This window comes from Octopus sinensis, linkage group LG8 (assembly GCF_006345805.1).
Source record: "Octopus sinensis linkage group LG8, ASM634580v1, whole genome shotgun sequence".
Classification (NCBI taxonomy): Eukaryota; Metazoa; Mollusca; class Cephalopoda; order Octopoda; family Octopodidae; genus Octopus; species Octopus sinensis.
The window spans coordinates 37,704,061-37,724,010 of NC_043004.1; the positions used below are offsets into that span (position 1 = coordinate 37,704,061).

Below are 19,950 nucleotides of genomic sequence, written 5' to 3' on the forward strand. Positions count from 1 at the left end.
TGTAAAACTCCTTAATTTTTTGTGTGTGTGTCATGAAAGTGTTTTCCATTAAAGATCAGGGAGTAAAAAAATGAAACTATATCACAATTCCAATTTAATTCACTTTTGGTCCATCTTTCGGAAAGTTTTAGGAATGGCAAAATATTTTTAGTTTCCTTTTAACTTCCCTATATTACAGATCCCAGGCCTAGCAGCGGCTGCTGCCGCTGCTGCAGGCAATACTGTCAATCATATGGCACCTGGTATCTCACCTCAAGACGAAGAAAAGGTAAGTACACAAGTTAATGTATCTTTCCCCAGATTTTATGCATAATGACTTCTTAGAAGGGCATGCATATTAGGTAAGTGTTCCATTTTGTATATTTTCCATTGTTATAGTGTTGTTTCAAACGAAATCCTTTTATATGAATGAAAATATCAGAATCAGTTTTATTTGTGTTTTCATGGAATGAGGTTACCAACATATACATCTTGATGACATGAGTAACAGACTATGACCTCATTACTTATTATAATCACACCAAACACAGAACGTAAACATTATCACCATTTTTATCAAAACTGTCTAATAAAATGTTAACCAATCCTAACTATCCAGTTCAAAATGTGAAACCATATTTAATGTTTATAATATTGAAAATTTTTTTATACACCTGGCCACGTATATTATGACCTCCATAGCTTTGAGGGCATGCCTTGGCAATTGCCATCATTCATCTCTCTCTCTCTTCCTTACTCTACCATCCCATCTATGCTCTGATCCTTGTTACTTGTGAATATACTCTGGCACTTCACCACCATCTGTCTCCTACTTCTTTGTTGTTTCTCTCTCTCTCTCTTCTTTCTCTCTCCTCGCTCTGGCCAAGTAACCATGTACCTCCTCTATAGCAAGACACCTATTTCTGCCTTTTTCTTTCTGTCATACTCTAACCTTTCATCATCTGAAACAAGATCAACTCCTCCCCTCTCAGAATTCCTTGTATTGCTAGTTACTAGGTGACCCTGCCAGTGCTGGTGCCATGTAAAAAGCATCCAGTTCACACTGTAAAGTGGTTGGCATTTAGATGGGCATCCAGCTGTAAAAAATCATGCCAAAACTGACTTTGCCTGTGCTGGTGCCATGTAAAAAGCACTCAGTCTATTCTGCAGAGTGGTTGATGTTGGCAAGGGCATCCAACCATAAAAACTCTGCTAGAAAAGACAGTAGCCTAGGGTAGTCTTCTACCTGGCCAGCTCTTGTCAAACATCCAACCCATGCATGGAAGACAGATGTTAAACAATGATGATAATGTATGTGTCTATAAATATATTGTTTTTAATATATACAACACATAAACAGAGCCTGAAAGATTGTTTTAAGATACATGGTGTATTTTATAGATATACCTGTTCAACTATCATAATAGTATGAAACCATTAGTTGCTCTTTTGGTTGTGTATTTAATTTGATATATATATATGTATATTATATCCTTGTATTGGATATATAATATAACAAAGCAAGGGGATAGAAAATATATACATGACAAACTACTATCACTATTACACGAGACTCACTGCTCTGAATCATGGCTTAGTGAAATGCTACCAACCCAAACTGCCAATCACTCACAGTTCTTTAATTTATAACAATGAGTCAGTCCACCTTGTGGAGTGGTCGGAATCCTTCCACAACATCTCCCCTTTTTACAATTAGTCTCCCCTTTTGAGAATTGAATTCCATTCAGAGTTTACATATCTCTTATGCTTAGGGTTCAATTCCAGTGTCTCTATCCTTTTCCATTTTCTGGTGCTAGAATGTGTAGTTTCAAATTGTTTGGATGTTGGTACCTCAAACATGTTGTACAATACTTCCATAGGGATTTAATTTCTCATGACGGTTTTTTCTGAGAATCTTTTCTTGAACTGGTTAATATGTCTTTTTTATTCAACACTTTTTTCCTTTCACCAGGAATCTCATTCTTTCAATTTGTTTAATTATTACACCATCCTCCCAGTTTTCTTTACCATATCTATAAGTTTAAAAAAAAAACTTTTTCACCTAACTTGAAGTATTTTTGTCCTTCATCTTATTTTTATTTTCACTCGATATCAGCTTATCAAAGACGGATCTGACCTTTCTAGCAAATATCAATTCTGTGGGTGACATTCCTGATGGTGTATTCAGATTAGGTGTTACTCAGTACACTCTTAGAAATTGGAGTGCACAATCGTCCATCACTTCATTGTTCACCTTTTTCACTGTCCTCCTGACAGTGTCATCAAAACACTCCACTTGCCCATTTGACCTAGTATGATGGGGCAGAGTGGTGACATATTCAATGACAATCATTTTACAAAATTTTCTGAACTTGTCTGATGTAAATTAAGTTCCATTATCAGACAATATCTGGAATACCATACCTGGTGAACAGTTCATGTGAAAAACTTACTGTAACTGCAGATACACAAACCACTAGTCTTCTTGACTAGGAATAAAGTCACATAGTTGGCTTGCTATATATGGGATCTGAAGACCAACTGTTACCATACGCAATCAAGTGGAGCTTCATGGAAATCCATGCCATACGTAAATGGAACACAGAGAGGCAAGCTATGTTTAACTGAAGGATCTCACTTTTTTTTAATTCATGAATTCCACTGCACTACTTCATTCCAGGTCTGAAACTTTTAGTAAATGTAATCACATGGACAAATGTTTTTTTGTCGAACTAGAGGACACCACCCTCTCCAGATTAACATGCTGTCTCTATACTCTTTTACTTGTTTCAGTCATTTGACTGTGGCCATGCTGGAGCAACGCCTTTAGTCGAGTAAATTGACCCTGGGACTTATTATTTGTAAGCCCAGTACTTATTCTATCGGTCTCTTTTGCCTAACCGCTAAGTGACGGGGACGTAAACACACCAGCATCGGTTGTCAAGCAATGCTAGGGGGACAAACACAGACACACACATACATACATACATATATATATATATATATACATACATATATACGACAGGCTTCTTTCAGTTTCCGTCTACCAAATCCACTCACAAGGCATTGGTCAGCCCGGGGCTATAGCAGAAGACACTTGCCCAAGATGCCACGCAGTGGGACTGAACCCGGAACCATGTGGTTGGTTAGCAAGCTACTTACCATACAGCCACTCCTGCGCCTATCTTGTGTTTTCTCATTCCACCTTTTGCGTTCACCTTCCTTTCATCTTTTCCCATGCTTTCTCATAGACCAACATCCTTCTCATTTTTTTTATAATGTATAGAAAAGTGGAATCACAGAAAGTTTAACAGATAAAGTAGACTTTGTGTGTGACGGATGTGTAGGAACTGTAAACATTAAGAAATAGGTTTCATCAAAATCCCAATCAGATCCTCTGAGGTTGTAGATAGTTTCTGTTACTTAGGTAATCAAATTAACAGTGGAGTAGGGTGCTCTAAAAGTGTAGTTGCTAGAATAAGAACTGACTGGGGAATGTTCAAGGAGCTATTACCTCTGTTGGCAACAAAAGGTCTCTGTTTCAGAGTGTAAGGCAGATTGTATGATGCTTGTACAAATAGCTAGGCTACATAGTTGTGAAATGTGGGCTGTGGATGTAGAGGACATGTGAAGGCTTGAAAGAAATGAAGCTTGCATGTGTGCATGTACAACAAAGTATGTTGAGGGGAAAAGTTTGGCATAAGAGGAATTTGATATATACAAGAGAGAAGACTGCACTGGTATGGTCATGTGATACATGTGGATGAGATCAGTTGCATAAAGAAATGCTAATCACTAAGTGTGGATGGAACCTGTGGAAGAGGAAGACCTAGTAAAATGTGGGACAAAGTGGTGAAAATTACCTCGAGATACTGAACTGCGTAGTGATGACAACAGACTGAAATGATTGGTGATTTGTTGATTTTTACATCCAGCTAAAAAAGTAAAGGGTATGCAATTTATATCTATAATGCTGCACACTGGCTATCCTTGAGGAATTTCTTCCCCATAACTCATCTTTCTATTATCCAACTTCTACTCTTTATCTTTCATTCTGCTCTTGTTCTCTCACTAACTTACCTGCACACAATCTGTCCCTGGCAAATCTCTCCTACACAGCATATCTTCCTAGCACTCCCTTCCTCCATCTCTTCACTCATTGTATTCCCCTTCCCTGCATCTCCCACTCTTGCACTCTGAAGAACTTACCTGCTCACTCACTCGAGTCTTCTCTACCATTTATATTTACCCCTTGTGACTCAAAGGTACACCTTGGCACTTTTTTGCCATTTTCTTTTTCTGTTTCTCCTCTCCATTCTCTTTTTCTAACACTGGCAGCTATGTCTGTACTTTACTGCAAAACTCCTTTTTCTCTTCCCCTTATCATACTCTCACCTGGCACAAAGCGACCTCCCTCATTACAACTCCCATCTCAGTTGAGGGGTCTTGTCTTGCAAGGTACTTGATAACTTCTCTGGTGCTAATGCCATGTAAAAAGCACCCTGAACACACTGTAAAGTGTTTGACATTAGGAAGGGCATTCACCCATAGAAACCAAGCCACAGCAGATAGTAGAGCCTATCAAACAGTCCAACTCTTGCCAGACTGGAAAACAGACATTAAATTATATTAAATAATGAGACACACATACACACACACACTCTCTCTCTCTCTCTCTAAATAAGAAAGAAAACAATGTTTCATATTTGTGGTTTTATATGCTGGAATGGCACTTCATCAGACTTGCATCAAAAGGTGTGCTCTTACATTGTACAACAGGTAAGTATTGTATGTTGCTTGTATAGGAAGTGAACAATAAGGAAAAAAATAAGAATAAAACTGGTGAAATAGCTGACAAAGATGATAAATCAGATGGTGGAGGAGGTGGGAAAGAAGAAGAGGAAGAGGAGGGGGCAAAAACAGTGTGGTAGGATAATGATAAAAACACTACAGCACCAGCAACAAAACAAACGCTAATCGAGTGAGAATACATGTTGAGAAAGGAAAAATAACATAAAGAAAATCAGGAGTGGCTGTGTGGTATATAGCTTGTTTACCAACCACATGGTTCCGGGTTCAGTCCCACTGCGTGGCACCTTGGGCAAGTGTCTTCTACTATAGCCTCGGGTCGACCAAAGCCTTGTGAGTAGATTTGGTAGACGGAAACTGAAAGAATCCCGTCGTATATATGTATATATGTGTGTGTCTGTGTTTGTCCCCCTAGCATTGCTTGACAACCGATGCTGGTGTGTTTATCTCCCCATCACTTAGCGGTTCGGCAAAAGAGACCGATAGAATAAGTACTGGGCTTACAAAGAATAAGTCCTGGGGTCGAGTTGCTTGATTAAAGGCGGTGCTCCAGCATGGCCACAGTCACAATGACTGAAACAAGTAAAAAAAGAAAAAAAAAGATACCAAAAAGGAGAATGAGGAAAGGATACAGTAACAGTATTCCTAATAAAGATACAATTAATAATAATAATAATAATAACCCTTTCTACAATAGGCAGAAGGCCTGAAATTTTTTGGGGCAGTGGGGCCAGTCAATTATATTGCCCTTAGTGTTCTAATCCCAAAAGGGTATAAGGCAAAGTTGACCTTGGTGGAATTTGAACTCAGAATGTAAAGATGGACAAAATGCTACTAAGCATTTTGTCTGGCATGCTAACAATTTTATGATTTGGGAAAAGGGTATGGCCAGATAAATCATGTATTCATGGTTGATTTAAAGTTTTATATGAAAAAGGAAAAGCTACTGGAAAGTCTTGTACATACTGTTCTTTTTTTCTCTACCTCTGTTGGTGACAAAAGGCCTCTCACTCAGAGTAAAAGGTAGACTGTATGACACGTGTACAAACAGCCATGCTACATGGCAGTGAAACATGGGCTGTGACTGCTGAGGACATGTGCAAGCTCACAAGGAATGAAGCCAGTATGTTCTAATGGATGTGTAATGTCAGTGTGCATAATCGACAGAGTATAAGTACCTTGAGAGAAAAGTTGGACCTAAGAAGCATCAGATGTGGTGTGCAAGAGGGCCGACTGCGCTGGTATGGCCATGTGTCAAGAATGGATGAGGACAGCTATGTGAAAAAGTGCCACACCCTAGCAGTGCTTTTTACATGCCACTGGCATGTAAAAAGCACCATTTGAACGTGATCATTACCTGCGTCGCTTTACTGACACTTGTGCTGGAGGCACGTGAAGAAACATTCAAACGAGGTTGTTGCCAGTGCCATTGGACTGGCTCCTGTGCAGGTTGCACATAAAAAGCACCATTTGAGCGTAGCCGTTGCCAGTACAGCCTGAATGGCCCTCGTACCGGTGGCACATAAAAGCACCCACTACACTCTCGGAGCGGTTGGCGTTAGGGAGAACATCCAGCTGTAGAAACTCTGCCAGATCAGATTGGAACCTGGTGCAGCCATCTGGTTCGCCAGACCTCAGTCAAATTGTCCAACCCATACTAGCATGGAAAGCGGACGTTAAACGATGATGATGATGTAGGAATGGTATTTGGCCTTGAAAGGTGCACTAGCTTGATGAGGAAACAGGAAAGATTTGAAAAAGCCAGGGAATTGAAAACCAAATGGGCAAAGAATGATATTAATTGAAAAAGGACAATGGCATAAGTACTTGGGAATACTGGAGGCAGATGAAACAAAACATGAAGAGCTGAAGCAAATTATCAGTATGGAGTATACAAGAAAAGTGAGGATAATTTTACAAAGTTGAATTCAAAAAATGTTATTGAAGCAATAAATGTAAGAGCAGTATCGATAATCAGTTACGAAAATGGAATTGTAGATTGGACAAAAGGCAAAATGCAGAAACTTGACAGAGAAACTTGAAAGCTGTTGTAGCATCCAAAAGCTGCTGTTAACCAGTTGTACTTGAAGAATGGAAGAGAATGTGCTGGTGGAACAGAACAGTTTACTGATTATTTGCATATAATACAGAGAAGTTACTAAAGGCAGTGAATAAAGAACAGATGATCAAGACTGAAAAAGGAGAAAAGAACAAGAATGGAATTTGAAAAGAGCATTTTAAGTTGTTTGTTTACAATGCTTGAACTTGAGCAGCTATAATAAGGTTCTCTGTTTTTTTTTGTGTGTTTTCGTTTTTTTTTTACAAATGTCCCCTTCTTCAACCAAACCCTTGATTTTGTTCAACATACATTCTCAGTGGCTTTTCAAAACTGACCATATAAAATAATTTCAAAAAGCCACTTGATGGCTTATTTAAATCAAGTGGGTGTCTAAAATGATTTGTAGTAACCCATTGCCCTCATAAATCCTAGTAGAATAAAATCAATCCTGGGTCAAGTCGAATAGTAATAGTCAGTGGTGGGCACGGTTCTGCGAACAGCTAATTGGCGAAGCTTAACTTTTCGTTTAGCAGATTAGTGTTTTCGCTAACTTTGGAAGCCATTAGCGGATCAATTAGCTTCCATTAACTTTAAGTCTGCTAACAAAATTCATGTTTGTTCCTGTCTGTTGTGGACATGTCTCAAAGAAGCTGTCAGGCTTGCTGGTGGCTGACTACATGTATAAATAACAAGATGTGATTGGTTGACACAGCAGCAACTAGCTGATCAGCATTGTGTAATTCTGCAGTTTTTAGTTCTGTTCACTTACGATGTTCTCACATTACAGACAGTCTTACAGTGTCAGCGACAGCAGTGTACATTATCAGTTTATCGTTATGGGAGGTGAAGACATTTTTGTTCAACCTGAGGATGAGGGGCCTGTTGAGGATGGCTGTGGGTCAGGCAGAGGTTGCTCAGGTTGAGAGCCAGGAGTCTCAAAATCTGTAGCCCCACCTGGATGACTACTTTGTCTTTACGTCAAGGGATAAGAGGAACACCAAAATCCTGTACTTCTGGTGCTTCGTGTGCCAGCCCAAGGAGACCACCATCAGTGGACAAGTGGCGAGCCTCTACAACTTTAAGTCACACGTCAAGAGGAAACACCTAGCACCTGCCATCCAGTTTGAGGAGAAGATCATGGCCAGCTCTTCCCCTGGGAAACACAGGCAATCTTTTGGTAGTAGACTGACGGATGCCAGTGCCAGCAGCCATGTGCAAAGAAAGCATACTAGCCCAGCATTGGCAAGGCATTTGCCCAAATTGCTGGCACTGGGATCCATCAGTCTATGGTGGACAGAAGGATTGTAGACTTGTTTGTCGACAACATGCTACCACTGCATGTAGGGGAGTCCCTCACCTTTGCTGACCTTCAAGATGCTGAACCCCAGCAAGACGTTGATGTCTTGCCGCACCCTGGGTAGGATAAGCTTGGCCAGCTGGAGGAGTATCTTACAAGGTATTTCATCATCATCATCTAACTGATATTTAAATCAAAACAAATTCAGTTTTAGAATATTTTAAATTTTGAATGTTCATATAAATTTTTTTTGGTTTATTGCAGGCTGCTCTGATAATGCAAGTGCTGCAACTAACAGATCAGCAAATTTCTATGTTACCACCCGAACAGAGACAGAGTATTCTTATTTTAAAGGATCAAATTGCCAAAAGTGCTCAGACCTAAACAGTATGAAAATGTCTCCAAAGGAAGGTTCTTTTCTCTCCATCTGATCAGCTAGGTGCAGTGACCAAATCTCTCTCAGACCACACTCTACTATCAGAATAAAAGATGGAATGCCTTTGATTATAGATCTGTTTGATTAGGGTAAATCTTACCTTAAGTAACTACAACATATGAAAAAAAATCCTTTTTCTATTCATTTCTAAAAATAAATATATTTGTTATTAAAAAAACCTGTTATTTTTTCAGTTTGTCTTGTATCAACTCTGCTATCATAGGGAATTGCAAAGTCTATGATCTTACATTGTTTGTGTATTTTGTCTACTATAATCATATCTAGTCTTACTTCAGTAATATCAGTCTTTATGGAGAAGCCTCATAAGATCATATAATTCTCATTTTCTTTCACAGCTTCTAGTTTGTGTTCATACCATTTTCCCTTTTGTTTTGAAGCCACACCTACACAGTATATTGGTGCTCATACTCTTTTTGTGCTAGTTTACTTGTCTCCTTTCCTGAAGAGTACGTCTTTCAACCAATCAAGTGATACTGAGAATTAGATTTGATGAAATACAGTTTGGTTTTGTCCCAGGAAGAAGCACCACAAATACTATTTTCACAATCAAGCAACTGCAAGAGAAGTATTTAGCATGGAACAAGTTGTTGTACTTGGCATTTGTTGATCTAGAGAGTACCTCTAGAGGTACTCTGCCTTTGACAGAGTATCTCATTCTGTGATGTGATAATCTCTGAGGAAGTTAAGGGTAGACAAATGGCTTGTAAAAGTAGAACAGACCACGTATAGGAGTATTGTTAGTAAAGTAAGAGTTAGTCATGAGTAGTGACGAATTTAGTGTACAGGTAGCTATTCACCAAGGCTCAATCCTCAACCCCCTCCTACTCATCATTATTCTCCAGGCCATAAGAGAGAAATTTAAGACTGGAAGCCCATGGGAGCTACTATATGCTGATGATCTTGCTCTCATAGCAGAATCTGTAACAGAATTAGAAAAGAAATTCCAGATGTAGAAATAAAATATGGAATCAAAGATCTTAAAGTTAACATAGCAAAGACCAAGGTCCTAGTAGGCAAGAAATCAGAGAGTACTCTTCTTCCCACTTCATGTAAATGGCCCTGCTCAGTATGTAGGCAGAAATCTCATTTGGTGTGCCCAGAGTAAGTTATGGATACAAGAGGTGCAATAGAATAGTAGGAAGCTTAACAGAGAAAGTTATGTTTGTATGTGGAAAATGTACAGAAGCCATAAAGACTATAAAATACATAGGGAAACTGATTTCCTCAAATGTCCCAGAGGCTCTCTAGAAGTAGTAGATAATTTCTGTTACCTAGGTGACCTAATTAGCAGTGGAGGAGGATGTACTGAAAATAATTGCTAGAATAAGAATAGGATGGAAAGAATTCAGAGAGCTTTTGCCTCTGTTGGCAACCAAAGGTCTTTCTCTCTCCAAGTGAAAGGAAGATTGTATGATGCATGTATATGAAGTGCAATGCTACACTGCAGAAGACATGCAAAGGCTGGAGAGAAGTGAAACTGGTATACTTTGCTAGATGTGTAATGTCAGTGAACATGTGTATCAGAGCATTAGTATATTGAAAGAAAAGTTAGGTATATGAGGGATTATATGCAAATCAAAATCGAAATCGATCAACATCAATGGAAATTGTAGCTGTGATACCAGTGCCGGTGGCACGTAAGAGAACCATCCGAACGTGGCCGTTGCCAGCACCGCCCCAACTGGCCTCCGTGCCGGTGGCCACGTAAAAAGCACCATCCAATTGTGGCCGTTCCCAGCCTCATCTGGCACCAGTGCAGGTGGCACGTAAAAAGCACCCACTACACTCACAGAGTGGTTGGCGTTAGGAAAGGCATCCAGCTGTAGAAACACTGCTGGAACAGACTGGGCCTGGCGCAGCCTACTGGCTTCCCAGACCCCAGTTGAACCGTCCAACCCATGCTAGCATGGAAAACGGACATTAAACGATGATGATGTTGATGATATGCAATGTACAAGAGGGGAAACTGCACTGGTTTGGTTATGTCATGTGAATGAGTGAGGAAAGTTGCATAAAGTGGGGCGAAGTTATGGAAGGAGGGGCAGGAAAACATGGGCTGAAGAACTGAAGGCCAATCTCAAATGCTGAGCCTTAAGAAGGAGATGACAGAGGACCGAGATATGTGGCACACTGTTGTACTCAAGGAGAACCACCCACCACAACAGAACTGATATCCTAAAACCAAGATACCATGTAAAAAGCTCTAGTGCTGGTGCCACATAAAATGTACCCAGCATGCTCTGTAAAGTGGTTGGCATTAGGAAGGGCATCCAGCTGTAGAAACCAAGCCAAAACAGACTATGGAACCTGGTGTTGCCCCTGGTCTTGCTAGCTCCTATCAAGCTGCCCAAGCCATACAGGCATGGAAAACATAAGTTAAATGATGATGATATATATGAATATCAACAGATATTTAGACAATAATCTTGTCAAACACCATAGTGGTGTGTGTTTGTGTGTGTATGCATGCATGTATATATGTATGTGTGTGTTTGTGTATATGCATGCACATATATATATATATATCTATATGAGGTTGTGCTGAAAAGCTTCTGATTTTAAGGGTATCATGAAAGTCCTGGTTGGAAGCTCAACGTTCTGGGTTCTTTTACAGGACTTAGAAAAACTGAAGTGCTGCAATAAGTGTGTGAACCTGAGAGGGGATTATGATGAATAGAATCATAATTAACTGATCCTCTGTATTTTCGTTTACCCAAAGCCAGGAATTTTTCAGCACTCTTTGTGTGTGTGTGTGTGTGTGCGCGTTATCATCAACCATTTCACATCCATTTTAACAGTGAAACTTCTGACTTCAAGCAATCCAATAAAAAACATTACAGTTGACAGTGCATTCCACATGGCAGCATTTAGAGCTAATCTGCATGAAAGAATTTTCATTTGTTCTTTCAAAACCTCAGGAAAAATGAACTGTACAATTTGTTCCTTCCTTCCTCTTTCAATAGAAGTAAACCGATATCTTCAGTTATACTTTGTTATTCAGTTAACTGACTGTTTAGTCTGGGCAATGCTAGTTATTTTGGCTAGTTTGTTATATCATAGATTCATATAAGGGAAATAAAAGATGTACGTAATCCCAAAAGTATCAAAGGATTCGTGAATTTCACCAATTCTTATCCTTTTAAATGATAATATAAATTAACACAAAATTGAATGTATCACCACCCTCTTACAAGCACCAACAGAGAACATTATCTTGTACTACATTTCATTCTAAACATAATTATTACAAACAACAAAGCACATACATCTTAGATATTATAGAAACTAACATAAAAATTACAGCTCTTCAATACTCATTTCTTCTTGGAATCTCACATAACATCATCAAATGGTTTTTTTTTAAACCATCAGCACATCTCAAACAATGGAAGCATATTACCACATACTCAATTATTTATTTACAATGATATGGATTTAATACCAAGTAAACCAGTGACCATCAAACACTGCCCTCTCTCTCTCAGCACAGGTTTTCAAAGAGGAGATTATGAAAGCCATCAACACTGCCAAAAACAACAAATCACCAAGAGTGAACAGATTCAGCAATGAAATCCTAAATGCTACAAGAAAAGCAGTCATACAGTAGTTGTTAAATAGTTGAAATAGAATCTCTGAAATAATTCTACAAGAATGAGAAAATAAGGTAGTTATGTACACAAACGTAACAAGTCTGTATGAATGAATTAGAGAGGTGTGATTCTATTGTCAATACCATGCAAAGTATACTGTCAAATATTCCTGAGCTACATTTTGTCTTGGACAATGGACATAAGAAAAAATAAGAACAGTAATAAACAAGTGAAAAACAAATGTATAGTGTGTGTTTATTTGGTAAAAAAACAAAATAATTACCATCCCAAAATATAGCTATCTGTTTCAACACATAAATGTATAAATGTAACTTCTCAATAATATTTTCTTTTATATATGTATTTGTTTAACATCATGACTTTTGAATGAAAATCATTTTCTCCAAATTTCACATCTATAAGGTCTTACTCCTTTGTTTTTCTGGTCATTACTTTTACAAAAGAGTTTCTCACACTTTACACATATGAGACTTCTCTGCAATATGTATTCTGTTGTGCTTTGTTAAAATAATGCATAAAATAAAAGTCTTCAACAATAGTAGAGGTTTCTACCATTGTGATAACATTTGAGGATTATGACACAGTTTTTCTGCAGTGTGTCTCCGTTTGTGTCTTGTTAAATCTCTATTATTGGCAAAAGACTTCTCACATATTTTACATTGATAGGGTTTTTCCCCTGTGTGAATTCGCTTGTGTTTTGTTAAATCACCGTGAGACACAAAAGATTTCTCACATAATTCACAACAATAAGGTTTCTCTCCAGTATGACTACGTATGTGGATAACAAGACTTGAATGCTGAGTGAAAGACTTGCCACAGATTTCACAGTAACAGGATTTTTCTCCCGTGTGGATTTTACTGTGTCTTGTTAAATCCCCGTTATCTACAAAAGCTTTCCCGCATATATCACAGCCATACGGTTTTTCCCCTGTGTGACTACGAATATGAATCAAAAGTTTAGAATTCTCAATGAAAGCTTTTCCGCATATTTCACAACGATATGGTTTTTCTCCTGAGTGAATTCTCCTGTGTCTGTTCAAATCACTGTTTGAAACAAAAGATTTTTCACATATCTCACAGCGATATGGTTTTTCTCCACTGTGTCTCCGTTTGTGAACTACAAGACTAGAATTAACAGAGAATGACTTCCCACACGTTTCACAGTGAAACAGTTTTTCCCCAGTGTGACTACGTATGTGGATAACAAGACTCAAATTATCAGTAAAAGATTTCCCACATATGTCACAATCAAACAGTTTTTCGCCTATGTGTATTTTCCTGTGTCTGTTTAAATCATTGATATTGATAAAATATTTCCCACATATTTCACAGTGATACAATTTTTCTCCAGTGTGACCACGTTTGTGAAGAACAAGATTCGAGTTTTCAATGAAAGATTTCCCACATACTTCACAGAGAAATGAACTCCCTCCAGCATGTATTTTTTTGTGTCTGGTTAAATTACTATCAGAAACAAATGATTTCGCACATATATCGCAACTATATGGTTTTTCTCCAGTGTGACTACGTATGTGGATAACAAGATCAGAATTATTAATGAAAGGTTTCCCACAGATTTCACAGTGATAGGGTTTTCCTCCAGTGTGTGTCTTTTGGTGTTTTGTTAAAACACTGTTAGATATAAAAGACTTGCCACAAATATCACAATGGCAAGGGTTTTCTCTATTATGTATTTCTTTGTGAGTGAACAATTCATGTTCTGAAAAGAACGTTTTCTTACAAATCTCACAGCAATATTCAGGAATATTTCTGTTTACTAATGTTTCACTTGCTAAAGGTTTCTCACCACTGAATGTCTGTGTAATTGAGTCTACATTGTTAAATACAGTTATGTTAGAAGTGACCAACTCACTAATTTCCTCCATATTAATTCTTGAAGAATTCTTAGAAACTGAGAAATGTCTGCAACTATATATTATGGCTCAGTTTCATGTCTTGGATACCATAGTCCTCCACGTACATGTGTGAAAATATACAATGTAAAGATACTGTTTACTCACCACTAGAACATTTGTTACTAACTGGGTCTTCTCCCAGTAACTCACATATTGTTGTAGACAAAACACTTCTATTTCTAGGTTAATAAATGTTGATATGGTTAATGTATGTTATACAGGCTAGACATAGAGTTCATGGCTAGTAGCAGACTTTCTGGTGGAATCTGTGTCCTTCTACAAGTTGTAATGGTTCACTATGAGCACAACTGTAAAGTGAGAAAAGATATGACAATATAAGACAAAGAAAATATGAGGTATGTGTGTATATCATCATCATCATCATTTAGCATCCGCTTTCCATGCTAGCATGGGTTGGACGGTTCAACTGGGGTCTGGGAAGCCAGAAGGCTGCACCAGGCCATATATTATGTCATATGTAAACATACAGAGCTGTGGCATACGTGCTCATGTCAATATTTGCATCTATGTTTGTATATTGCTAACATCAGTTGAATCTGAGAAACTTACTTTTCATTTCATAATTAGCCCAACCAAATATGTCTAACTTTCACTGTGTTTAATATATTTCTACTTGTACTTTATATATATACTAGCCTAAGGTAACCCGCTCTACGTGTAGGTAAGAGTGTGGTTGTTACTTTCTGTTGCTTCCTTTCTGTTTTTTTATCACCACATTCTCCCTCTTTGTTTCTCTCTCACCTTCCCACTCTCCCTTTCTCTCGGACTCTCCCTCACTTTCTCTTACTCTCTATCTATCTCTCTCCCATTTATAAACAACAAAAGATCTTGAGTAAGTTTAGAAAGAAAATATTTTGAAAGATCAATCATAAATATCAGGCAGTGACAACAGAAAGGTCTGCTTCAAGGCAGACAGCAAAACACTAACATTTAAAAGGGACAGATGAACTTGCGAGCTGAATAAAAATAAAAAAATATTGGAAACCAAAGTTTGAAGAGATAGAATCTGATGATAGTAGAGTCACCATGGCTGGCATTTTTTAACAACAGACAGCAACGTAGTGGCAGTTTAACGGCTGGCGTAAAATTTTGAACTTGATGTAAAAGAAAATTCCTAAACACCAAGTTTTGAAGTGATTCTTTTTCACGACAGTAGATTCACCATGGCAAGCATTCAAAACTTCTTCATCATGGATGGCAACACATTGAAGATTTAAAGGCTGGCGAAAATTTTTTAGCTTGATGTAACAGAGAATTCCTAAACACCTGCTCCTGTAAATTTTAATCCCCTTCCAGCCCTATTTAGACCCCTTTTCACATTTTGGTTAATATAACCTGATTTCATTCGGGTCTACTCGTGCCACATTTTATAAGATGAGGAATTTTGTCCTCGAGGTCACGCCTTTCATTTGAGGTAAAGTGGAATCACAGGAAGGTTAACAGAGAAAGTAGTGTTTGTATGTGGAAGATGAGCAATAAATACTAAGGACACACGGGAAATAGATTTTCTTGAATACTCTGGAGGTAACAAATAGTTTCAGTCACCTAGGTGGCCTAATTAGTAGTGGAGGAGGATTAGCTGTAAGTATAGAATAAGAAGAGGATAGCAAAAGTTGAGTGAGTTATTACCTATATTGGTAAAAAAATCTCTCAGAGTGAAAGGCAGATTGTATGATGCTTTGTGCACCCTTCATAGATCAGATCAAAAATTTGCAAAAGTGTAATCCTTCTTTTTTTTGATATTACACATACTTCTCAAATTTATTGCTGAGCACCTGTAGCAAACTTTATCTATAGCTCTAAAGTATTCCTCACCACAATTTTGCATACAGGAAGCAATCCATGAAGTCTGGACTATTTTGTATGTTTTGATTCCGTCCGGAATCACTCACCAATCTGAATCAGTAATATATTTGGTTGAAATCTCTGTTTGGGAACGTATGTAAATTGATAGTCATTATCACTATTAATAAGATAAATTTTCAAATCGTAAGTCTATATCAATGTATTGTTTACACTACTATAAAAGTGGTCTTCCCTGTCTCCGATGGGCTTCCCATCAGCAATTAACTGTCATAGAGGATGGTATTTTCCAAGATCTCTAGCTTTCAGTATTATTTTTTTCTAGTTACCAACCACAAATTGTGTTCCGTAATTGTTTAATTCATGGATTTTTTTGTTTCAAGATATGAAATTCTCTTGATCACTGTAAATCTCACCTATGATCCTAGTAGTGGTCCAACATCGGCCATAAATTCTCTTAACTGTATTTCAGGAGTGGAAAGATTTAGCTGCTATTTCTAGACGATTTAGCAACCACTTCTTTTCAACTTTTGAGAACCAGTATCAAACAATGGAACGTACGTTTTGTTTATTTCGTTCTTTCTTCTAAACGTTTCAAAGTTATGTCAATAATTTATTTGCTTCCATTGGTAGGAGCTAACTAGATTTATAATTACCTGTTGGCAGAGATAAAAGGAAGAGTAACAAAAGTTACATGTGAAACAAAGTAAATCAGTTATTTGTAATATGAAATTAAACAAGTGTCCATTGTCGAATATTTTCGAACTTTAATACTTACGGAAATATTTTATATATGAGTTACAACTGTAAATAAGAACATAAATCAACAATCGTTATTCTAGGCGGAAACCAAGTGTATATGCGCATGCGTACATATTAGAAGAAACATAACTCTTGTTACAGCCCCTATCTTTCAATATTTAGTTTCTTGCAGCATTGCAACTAATGCAATTTGTTTAACTTTATTGCCCCTCAAACATAACATGATGCAAACAAAACCTTGCATATACAGCAGCTTTTAAATGAACACCGACAGTTTATTATTAGTTAAGATGTCTTACCGCTAACTCTTTCAGGGTATGTGACTGCTTAGGATCCATTCTGAAGTAACGTCATTCAATATATTTATAATCACCTTGCTTTGAGCCCGCAGCACCTACTGGAGTCGTAAGAGTGCCGTCGTGACACATGGTATGTTTTCAGCATTTTAAAAGTTGGCAGAGTCCATCCTACTACAGATTTGACCATAGATAAATAAAGAGACAAAGAGGAATCATCTATGTACAGAAATGGTACAATGAACAAATAAAAGTAATATATTTTCTCAACGGAGCTAATGGAAAATGTAAAAATTAGTGAGTACTTTAGCGACGCCAAAATGAAACTGCAATTTCATTTTTCAAATCATGGTAAAATTGACGAGAAACTTTGAAAGGGGAGAAATTCTGGGAACTTGAGATATTCAGTACAACTTCACCTACAAAAAAATTGGAGTGTTACCAATTTTGTAGCAGAATAACAAATTAATAGAATGGGACTATATTCAGAGATATAGATTGTACGATCAGAAACATTGACTGGAAGCACAAGTATAAGTAATGTACAAAAAAATGATTTTGAATGAAATATGCACAACATTAGAAAAAGCCTTAAAAGTTGCTATTGTAACAGTTTGTATTATGATATATGTTGGGAGTCGGCAGTTAACGATTGTAGCGGATGTTGCTGTTGCAGATGTGCTACCTAACTAGGAAATTAGAGGAAGATAGAGGAAATGTTAAGTTTAGGAAGTCGATAAAATGATACCTTCATTGTGCCTGACATTTAAACATCAGTGGTGTTGTGACAAGACTGTAAAACTCTCACTGTAAAACTTCTCTCAGTTGAATTATCTTACTAACTGGATTCTGCCTGTGGTCGCTTCTGTGTCATCTCCTTTTAGCCAACTAACTTTTACCTACAGTGTTTTAGTATTTATAATTATCCAAACTAGTTAGAAGGAGAGACATATTGTTGAGCACAATGAATTTCCTTGGCAGTCTATTATTTCTATTCTAGCTTTTGGTGAAACAGAAGAGGTTAGAAGGACCAAGTGGCAGACATTATTCTGCTTAGCAAAGGCATCTGGTAAATGTAACTGCTATCACACACAGAATAACTATTGTTTTACTATGAGAAAAGTGTGGTTGAACTGTTAAGTGAAATTTGGTGACCGAGGATCAAATCCACGCCATGCCTGCATGAATCCACTACATCACTCCCCCTCCAGAGAGGCTACAGGAAAAAGAAACGAACGATCAAGGGAGAGAAAGAAATGCATGGTTGAGGAAAAATTTTGCATATCAGGAGAGAGGATCATTGAAGTGTATACGGGACAATTTTCTATTTGGATAGGTCCAAATAGCGGTGTCACTTTGCATGCCAAAATGTGCAGTCAGTGACTGGGCAGTATGAAAAATGAGTTAGCGCATGAGGGCGTATACATGAGTGCAGGTACACATATCAAAATTTACTGTAAAATAAGCTCAGGTGAATGAGTGAGTGTATTCTCAATCCATGATATCGTAGAGTTTCTTGCAGGATTGTAATGTGTGAAATGTCTTGAAGGTTTTTCAGAAGTGAAATGTGTCAGGTGCTGGTGTGGGTAATTGCTGAGGTTAGCAAGAATGACAGTGTAGCATGCTGGAGTGATGTATGAGACAAGTAATTTTCTCCATTCATTATGTGACCAAACAGGGGTCTAACAGAGGGAAATTATGTCTAAACATGAGCGCAGAGCATGTGAACATCCAATGTGCATCAAGTCAGGAAAAGAGTTGGGCTGGCACAGACTTGTTGAAAAACAAGACAGTAGAGGAATAACAGAGTTGCACGCGCGTGTGTGTGTGTGTGTGTGTGTGTGCAAAAGGGCTTATGGCTGAGGTAGTATGCTAGTGCAGTGATTACAAATAAAAAACAGTGATGAATATGCCAGTGATTGAGGCAGTGCTGAATATGCCAGCCAATGCACGTTGTATTAAATACCTTGAAATGTGCAAGAGTAAAAGTGAGACATGCTGGCGTGTTGTAAGGGACAAACAACCTTCTCTATGTATACGTGACCATGTAGGGCAGGATTCGTGACAAACAAACTATAGGCAGAAACTTTGCTGAGGGCTAGCTAGGAAGTTGGTCAGCAGGCAGAAAAAAAGGACTTCTGGTAGGAAAAAAAAAAAAGAATGTCAACAGTGATATATAAAAAAGAATGTCAACAGGCGGTGCTCCAGCATGGCCACAGTCAAATGACTGAAACAAGTAAAAGAGTAAAAGAGTAAAGAGTGAGTGTGAAACGAATCTGAGTGAACTAAACAGAAATAACTGACAACTTAAGCCCTGATGTATGTAAAGTAATAAACCTCTGATAAATGTATTTTTGCAGGGAGCATGAAAAACAAGCAAGAAAGGCATGGTGTGGTGTATGAATGTTACAGTGTTAACATGCAGAACAGTGTTAACATGTATGAACGTTGTGTGGTGCAGCAAAAGAAACGAACAGTATAGAAAAGAGTAAACAAAAGTGACAAATTTAGTTGGAAATGGTGTCCTTTGTGTAAAGTCTTCTGCTGAAAATGAGAAAAAGAGGTGCACGCAAAGAAAAAGAGGTTGTTGAAAGTATATGTGAGAGTCTTAGATTTGCAGAAAAGTTCGTAGACAATACAATGACTGTACATCGGGACAAGATGAAAAGCGTGTGTTTGTCGAAAAGGTTGCATGTGCGGACTTCCGTATTTTCTTCCAGTTAGTTTCTGGGCAGGTAGCTGTCGAAATGCTGCGCTTATTGGCTTCTGTGATCAGTGTTGCATTATAGTGAAGTGAATCGTAGATTGAATAGCAGTATAGAGCTTTCTGTAGCATGTTCTGTAACAAGTCGAACGAGAGTTATGGCTTAATGAAAGTGTTGAAAAGAAATCCTTATTTTTTTTAGCTTGGATCCCAAATGTATGTGACGACGTAATGGA

At 37.9% G+C, this 19,950-nt stretch overlaps 2 protein-coding genes and 1 long non-coding RNA gene across 5 annotated transcripts in view; 1 reads left to right on the forward strand and 2 right to left on the reverse strand.

Annotated features, from left to right (window-relative positions):
• Positions 1 to 8,749, forward strand: part of LOC115215094 (cleavage stimulation factor subunit 2) — a 28,632-nt gene extending 19,883 nt beyond the window's left edge. The window contains exons 10-11 of the mRNA XM_029784259.2: positions 152 to 268; positions 8,409 to 8,749. Of these exons, the coding sequence (XP_029640119.1) occupies positions 152 to 268; positions 8,409 to 8,528 (237 nt within the window). The 3' untranslated portion in view covers positions 8,529 to 8,749. The remainder of the gene's footprint in view (positions 1 to 151; positions 269 to 8,408) is intronic.
• On the reverse strand, positions 7,430 to 18,926 carry LOC118764536. The gene is made up of 3 exons (XR_005000346.1): positions 18,024 to 18,926; positions 15,936 to 15,940; positions 7,430 to 7,443 (listed from the first exon to the last, which is right to left on the reverse strand). It is a non-coding gene; the product is annotated as an uncharacterized LOC118764536 (long non-coding RNA).
• Positions 8,389 to 16,811, reverse strand: LOC115215099 (zinc finger protein OZF-like). 3 transcript variants are annotated; one of them, XR_005000345.1, is made up of 3 exons: positions 16,731 to 16,811; positions 14,234 to 14,436; positions 8,389 to 9,519 (listed from the first exon to the last, which is right to left on the reverse strand). XR_005000345.1 is itself a non-coding variant. In XM_029784264.2 (2 exons), the coding sequence occupies exon 2, from the start codon at positions 14,096 to 14,098 to the stop codon at positions 12,761 to 12,763; it is 1,338 nt and encodes a 445-aa protein (XP_029640124.1). In that variant the 5' UTR covers positions 14,099 to 14,436; positions 16,731 to 16,811; the 3' UTR covers positions 12,532 to 12,760. The 3 variants fall into 3 exon arrangements, 2 of the variants coding, with proteins under 2 accessions (XP_029640124.1, XP_036361249.1); XM_029784264.2 differs by lacking the exon at positions 8,389 to 9,519 and having other exon boundaries at positions 12,532 to 14,436; XM_036505356.1 differs by lacking the exons at positions 8,389 to 9,519; positions 16,731 to 16,811 and adding an exon at positions 16,171 to 16,697 and having other exon boundaries at positions 12,532 to 14,436.
• Positions 18,927 to 19,950: the final 1,024 nt, after the last annotated feature.